The 7,183-nt window shown below is 36.9% G+C and overlaps 1 protein-coding gene across 1 annotated transcript in view; it reads left to right on the top strand.

Moving 5' to 3' along the window:
• Positions 1–7,182, top strand: part of LOC140332743 (lysine-specific demethylase 2B-like) — a gene marked incomplete at its 3' end in the record, with an annotated part of 15,358 nt that extends 8,176 nt beyond the window's left edge. Inside the window, exons 3-5 of the mRNA XM_072413939.1 lie at positions 4,022–4,100; positions 4,342–4,388; positions 7,088–7,182. Coding sequence (XP_072270040.1) covers positions 4,022–4,100; positions 4,342–4,388; positions 7,088–7,182 — 221 coding nt within the window. The remainder of the gene's footprint in view (positions 1–4,021; positions 4,101–4,341; positions 4,389–7,087) is intronic.
• Between the last annotated feature and the right edge of the window lies 1 nt (position 7,183).

The raw sequence follows: 7,183 nt of genomic DNA, 5'->3' as shown, positions 1-7,183 counted from the left end.
CGATAATAATTGGAAGTGTGTACGTAGCTTAACCAAAATAGGGCATTAAGAAGATACCTCTCAACCAATGGCAAGTGAAAAACCTGCATGATGGAGCTATGGTTTGCTTATATTTCAGAGCTTGCCTGAAGGTATAATGATAAACCTAATTAAACTATTACACTATAACAGTCACAGAAAAAATAGAAATGTCCACAACTGTTCATTAAAACTTTGATATACATTGCATTGCAAAAAGATGTGCAGGACCGGCACAGATTTCTGCCTGTCAGTAAAATACAGTTTGCATTTCTGTGGACAAGTTTCTGACTGTGTCAGTATGGTACTAATGAAATCTGTTGAAATGTTTCTGGCTATGTCAGTACAGCACTGATTGTGCCTCTGGAGACATGCTTCTGGCTTTGTGTTGTATGGTACTGATTCTGCATAAGAGGAAATGATTCCAGTATATTGATACTGTTTTGGTATGTCAGTATAGTACTGATTGTTTCTATTTAAAAAAGATTCTGGCTGTGTCAGAATGATTCAGTTTGTGTCTCTGTGACGTGTTTCTGGAAGTCTTATTGATTGGCCCTGATTTATTAAAGCTCTCCAAGGCTGGAGAAGATGCACTTTTATCAAAGAAGCTGGGTGATCCAGCAAACCTGGAATAGCTCTTTTCCAGGATTGAAAACATTTGCTAACAAATAAAAAATGTTGAAAAAAAAAATCCATTCCAGGTTTTCTGGATCTCCCAGGTTTACTGGTGAAGGTGTATATTCTCCAGCCTTAGAGAATGTTATTAGATCAGGTCCATTGTGTCTACCTGTGCAAGTTTCTAACTTTGTTAGTACTGTGCTGTTTGTGTCTATGTGAATACAAAGTTTTTGGAGAGTAGTGGGAATATCTCTGGGTGCAGGTTTTTGGTTGTTTCAGTATGGTACTGTTTGTGTTTCTGTGAACATGTTTCTTGCTGTGGTATTGACTGTGCCTTTCTGGAGTCTCTGGTTGTGTCATATTTCATGTGTTACTGGGTGTTGTGATAATTTGTATTTTATTCAAATTCTGTCCATATGTTCATGAATTACCTGTTAAATTATTGTTTGTCTTGGTAAATTTGTTGTGCTGGGGGAAACCATAATGTAGATGGGTATTCTTTCCTAGCCTAGGAGGGAATAAACATAACTTTGATCCTCCAAGTAATCTGTTCTCTGCTTGATTGCTGTAGGTTGTCATGCATTTGTCTTTCAAATAGAAATAAATAGGGATGCTGCACATGTGAGGAAGACCTAAGGAGGACTTTTTGATGTGCGTTGACTGGCAGAGGTTAGTAGGAAGATTAGTATTTGACCATTTAGACAGGAAAGGTACATCCAGAATCATATTTACATCTAAGTGCCTCATTCTCTGCCGATCAACAAAGACAACACACCTCTTTTTTACAACAAATGGCAAAAAACAAAGTTAGAACTGTAAAAAGAAAATGCTTTTTTTGTGTTAAAAAACAAAACAAAACTTTTTTTTGTTGTAAACGGACATAACTATGCATGCCAGATCTTGGTAAGTATAATTTTGTAGAAGGGTATTGCAGTGGGATTGCAAATGCAATGCAGGGTGCTTATAGCAGGGGGTGTAGCCAAACAAAAAAATAAACTGGGAAGGGGTCTGAAGAACTTTAAAAAGTCACTGAGAAAAAAATAATTTTGTTTGCCGAATGAAAAATCTACTTGTTCTTATGTGACGCACATCCCAATGTAGATAAGACAAAAATTCTCATCCCCACAAAACGAAAAAGATATAGTTTTTTTTTATTAAGCGAGGTTCCAACAATCCTAAGGTACTAATGGGATGATTCAAAGAAAATTGTGTGATAGGAAAGATATGTTCTTAATTTAAGTTAAAGTTCTTCTTGAAAACACAACAAAGACTCCAGGAGATGAACAGCTGGTGGCATGTGGATGTCCAGAGTAAGAGAGCAGCAAAGAGTAGACATTCACAAGATTTAGTGATACTACGTTTGGCACTAAAGGACTAACCCAGTTGTCGGTAACATTACATTTCTAAGAATTACTGTAAATAGATTCAGGGCAGTGTATTGTCAGTTTGTGGTATTACCAGAATGTGTGTTGTAAGCCTCCAGCACCCACAGTAGGTATATTATCAGAACCTGGAATTGGCGGTATATGTAAAGTCAATCTTTAGTTTCAGCACGTTAGTCTCTGGTATTGGCTATTTGTGATTAAAAATAAAAATAAAATCTGTGATCACAGGTTTCCAAGCTTCTTCTTTTCATAGAGCCTCATTTGGCCTTATTCCAGCTTTGCCCAATACAGCCATGTATCAAAATGGCCAGATCCTAGGTACAGGGTAATACTTTATCAATAGTAATGTTGAAACAAAAAGATCTGTAACTGATGGATCCTGATGTATTTTTAAAAAATATATTTGTGGTCTCCCAGTCCTGCACAGGCTTCCTATACACACTATCCTGCAACATATGATAGGTTACCTTGGGTCCACAGGGAATGTAAGTTTGGGATATCATTTTAAATGAACACCAACTCAAAGCAGCAAGCCTTGTTGCATAGATTTCTATGCAGAAAAGTACTCTGCTTGATAATACATGTGATGCCTCCCTGCACAGATATAAAGCCATCTTTACAGACTATTTGTAGACAAACAGTGGATGATACGGACAGGGTGGGATAATATTCTGTTCTCTGTAACTGTACTTGTACTGGCTGCATCCCTTTGTTTTTCATGATCTCAGACCTTCTCTTCGTTGTCATATTGTATCACCTGCATCCTCAGTTTGTCTTTGTGATGTATTGTTCTGTGCTAGTACTGGCCACAACAGTTGGCTTAAGTTTGGATAGTGAGAATCTCATACTTCCCTGATCTTTCCCGTCACCTCCTGGTTTTATTAATTGGATGGACGCAGTTGGATGGAAGGGGGTATTTTATCCTGTCAGTTATGTGGATTCAGTTCAGTTTTCCAAGGAGATGTTGATAATATTTTTCAATTTTGACATTATGGGCCTGATTTATTAATGCTCCCCAAGGCTGGAGAGAATACACTTTCATCAGTGATGCTGGCTGATCCAGCAAACCTGGAATGGATCTGCTCCTGGATTAAAAAACGTTTGCATAGCAAATATAGGAAATAGCAAATGAGTTTGAAGAACTCAATTCCAGGTTTGCTGGATCACCAAGCTTCACTGATGAAAGTGTATTCTCTCCAGCCTTGGAGAGCTTTAATAAATCGGGGCCTATATCTTGCATGAATCCCAAAACAGAAAAGGTGAGGTATCAGGCACCTACTTCTGGCTGCTGTATGATACATTAATCCTTCCCCTAGGTGAGGCATGAGGCAAAGTTACCCTTCTACTCCTATCTGTTGCATGGTAGTGTAATACTACCCCCAGGTGAGGTATGAGGCACAATCCTCCTACTCCTGGCTGTTTTTTGTTTTCAACAGTAAGCTGGTAGAGCAGGAAAAAATAGTTGGGATTTTGAAGAAGAGGCTAAGTAGTGCCAAGTTCAAGAACGGTAATGCCATGCAGTTACTAGGCTCTATTGACTAAACTAACACTCCAGGATAATGATCCCTATTTACAAAAGTAACCTTTATTTTCAGCTATCAAATAACATGGCTAAGAAAAAGATTCTCACCCATGTGTTACAGCTTTCTAAATTGAACCCATCTCTTTATATCTTGATATTTGTACTCCAGTTTTTTTTTCACTATGGAAAAAAGGGTATCAAAATATAAAAAAAAAAAGAATAAAGATACCAATATATTTTATTTTTGTATTTAGATTAATCTCTAATACTCATCAGTCCAGATTCTGGTGGACCTAGCAATGGAGAAGCAGTGAATTTATATTTTGGACAGATTGGGGAATAACAAAACCTGGGGTTCTCTCTGCCATCTTTGTGGGGATATTTCCTCTCACTCATTCCTCTCCAAAATGAACTTTATTTGTATATTCTTTTCAGCTTGTGTACAGTTTTGTGTAAGACATTTTTTTTCTTCCCATAGACTTTACATATGAATATGTTCAAAGAGAAGCTCTCAAAGTCCCTCTTCTTTTCCTCCGCAAAGAAGGCCTAGGTATTAGGTAAGTTCAAGTATGTGTAACATTCATTATTTCCATGTATTTATCCTTTCTTGTGAATGGTATTTTTCTATGCCTATGGGACCCTCAATGTGACCAGATCCTTGTTTTTTTATTGTAACAGTAATTTTGTGTCATTTAAGACAAATATTTGTTAATAGCAGTCACACAAACCATTTCTGACATCTTCCTTCATTTCATCACGTCTGCATGGATTACACCTTTTTTGCTTTTCGTGTTGTAGGATGCCAGACCAGAATTTTACAGTCAGGGATGTGAAACTTCTAGTTGGTAAGTGGTCTTTATTGTTTTCATGACCCCCCTATTGTTTCATGATCTTTTAATAGGGGGAGGGAAGGTGAACTGATATGCTGAGAACAACTTGGATGTAAGACTGAACAAAGATTTAAGTATATCTTTGGATTTTGAATATGAATTATTCCACAGTGCCTGCAGGTAGCTGCCTTGTCACAAGATCATTTTAAAGAAGCACTGTAAGTTTTTATGTAGCTGCATCTCTTGATTACTACTGTATATTATTTTGTTTTTTTTCTAAACTGTTTTAGGAGAAATGAGCAGTTACGATTATTTATAATTAATACCCCTTTGTTACTTTAATGTTTAGAGGCCTCCATGGGAGGTGAGATGCCCATGGTAGAACCTGAATGATAAAACAAGTGTGACAGAATAGAACAGCTTCACTTGTTGTGGGCAGCAAAGTGCTGAGTTTATTTTATCTGTGTACTTCTAGTTAATTATTAGATTCCATTACAGATCCTGTTAATGTGAACTAGGGTCTTGTTTGGCCCCCTAAGTAAACAACATAATTGAGGGTAACTCATGACATAAGAAAAGACCATCAGACCAAAGAAATCTATTTGTTCCTACTGAAGGAGACACCATCCTGAGAATTTTCCAGACAGCGGCCACTCACCCCTTAGACTTTTAGTGTGGCTTGGAACAACTGGGAGAAAACGCCTATAAGAGAGGGAGCGAAAGGATACTTTGGAATCGATTTACTACTTAATTACTATTATCTTTCTACAAAATTACTGGCCATGAAACAGAATATTGCTGAACTTTTGTTGTTATACATATATATATTTCCTTTACAGTAAAAATTTTTATCTGTGTTTTTCCTACAGTTTCTGCAATTTTATTTTTGTTACCTATGATGTATAAAGTTCAGATTGCAGAGAAAAAAAAATTGCATGGAAAGCTTAAGTCTACTAAGCCTATTTTATTAAATATTACCAATCAAGATTTATATGCAAACAACTACTAATATAAATAGTTCCATTTGGCTGTACAGTAGACAGTTCATAGTACAATTTGTTGCACAATGAGGGAAAAATACAGATAACAGCATACATAGCGTGTGAGCTGCACTCTCATAATCAGAGGAGCAAACCACTGCAGCCTTTTGAACTTTTCTTTAAAAACAAAAACACAGGTTGCTGTATAACAACTGATTCACGGTCTTGGGAAGATCAATTTACTGTGATCACACAATACTTACCATTTGACCCACAACTGGGATCTTGCTTTTCCATTTCAGTCCTGTTTACCAATGTGATGCTTCCCATATACCGTATTAAAGGAGATGTTTAAAAAAAATCAACATTAGCCACCATCACAATATATGATGATTTATTTGAAGTTCACATAAAGGAAGAAATATAAATTGTCCCAGTCAACAGTGGAAACAGCAGCTCTCATTCATTAAAGTATCCTCTTGTTGCTCGACAGGCGAGAAGGTATATCAGTAAATGAGAGTCACCATACTGTTTGCTAGCTGTATTCTATGTCTCTCTTACTTCAAATTTACAGTAATAGAAGAATGGGTTTCACCAATGGAGGATTTTTTATTTTTATTGTAGTCTGTTAGAAAAATGTCATAATGGTGGTTTGAGTTGTCTTTTATTATTTGTTGCAACAAATCCTCCAAAAAACTTACTGAAACTCTGTTCTGTTGTTTCTTACATCACAGTGCCATCTAGTGGCCACTTTTGAGAACACGCTAAAACAGCTCTTCCTATTAGATACTGTATATACCGGTATTTCATGAAGAGGGTTCCTTATGAGCAGCAATATTTAAATTGAACAATATGATGCTTGACTGATAAAAAAAACCTGTAAGAGTCACTAACAAATAGAGTAAACGCTGATATATCTTATATTGAAATCTGTACTGTGAAAAATATGGGGACTGCCATTGCTGTTTGTCTTCTAAAAATACCAATGCCTGTCATGCTGATTTTCTGGCTTAAGTTCTACCCACATGGTTGACCTAGCATACTGGCATTTCACAGACAGCTGGTATTTTTAATATATCTTTTATAAAACTCAATATTTTAATGAACCTTTTCTGACATCTTTAGGCAGTCTTACATTCCCTTTCTTTGACATCAACATTTTCACTAGGCATAAGGTTTGGCAAGTGAGAACAATCTGTCTGAGGCTACTGACATGTTCTTACTCTGTACTGTAGTCAATCACCTTTCTTAACCAGGTTAATCAATCACACTCCTCTCCATCTGTTCTCTTTTTTCTGGAGTCATGTGGTGCAAAAGGGTGGACACCTACATACATGTCCCCTGTCCACTTTGTGATTGGTTAGTAAAAAGAGAAGCAGCAGACTGAGGAGTTAATCTCTCTGTCACTCTGCTCTCTTCTTCTATCATCATGCTCATTGCACTGCAGCACTACTAATTGGTTCCTTGTGCTGCTTCTCCCTCCCCTAGCCTGGTCACTGCTGTACAGGGACTGAAAAGGATGATGCAAGGTTAAATTCAGGTAAGTACACTGCTTGCATTAAAAAAACATTTAATATAGTAATCAATACAAAGTACATTAATTTGTTTTTTATATCTGTCTGTATTTTGGCTTTAAAAGACACCTCATTCTCATCGAAAATCCTCTTTTCAGTGGATGTAACTATAAGTCTGATTAGCTGAATGACCTTGCAGTGTGTTTTCTTTCTCTTGTAGGAAGCCGTCGTGTAGTTGATGTGATGGACGTGAACACACAAAAGGGTACAGATATGAGCATGTCACAGTTTGTTCGTTACTATGAGACACCAGAAA

The sequence above is a fragment of the Pyxicephalus adspersus genome, chromosome 6 (genome assembly GCF_032062135.1).
Source record: "Pyxicephalus adspersus chromosome 6, UCB_Pads_2.0, whole genome shotgun sequence".
Taxonomy (NCBI): Eukaryota; Metazoa; Chordata; class Amphibia; order Anura; family Pyxicephalidae; genus Pyxicephalus; species Pyxicephalus adspersus.
The sequence above is the reverse complement of the archived record's forward strand: the minus strand, read 5'-3'. Positions and strand labels throughout refer to the sequence as shown.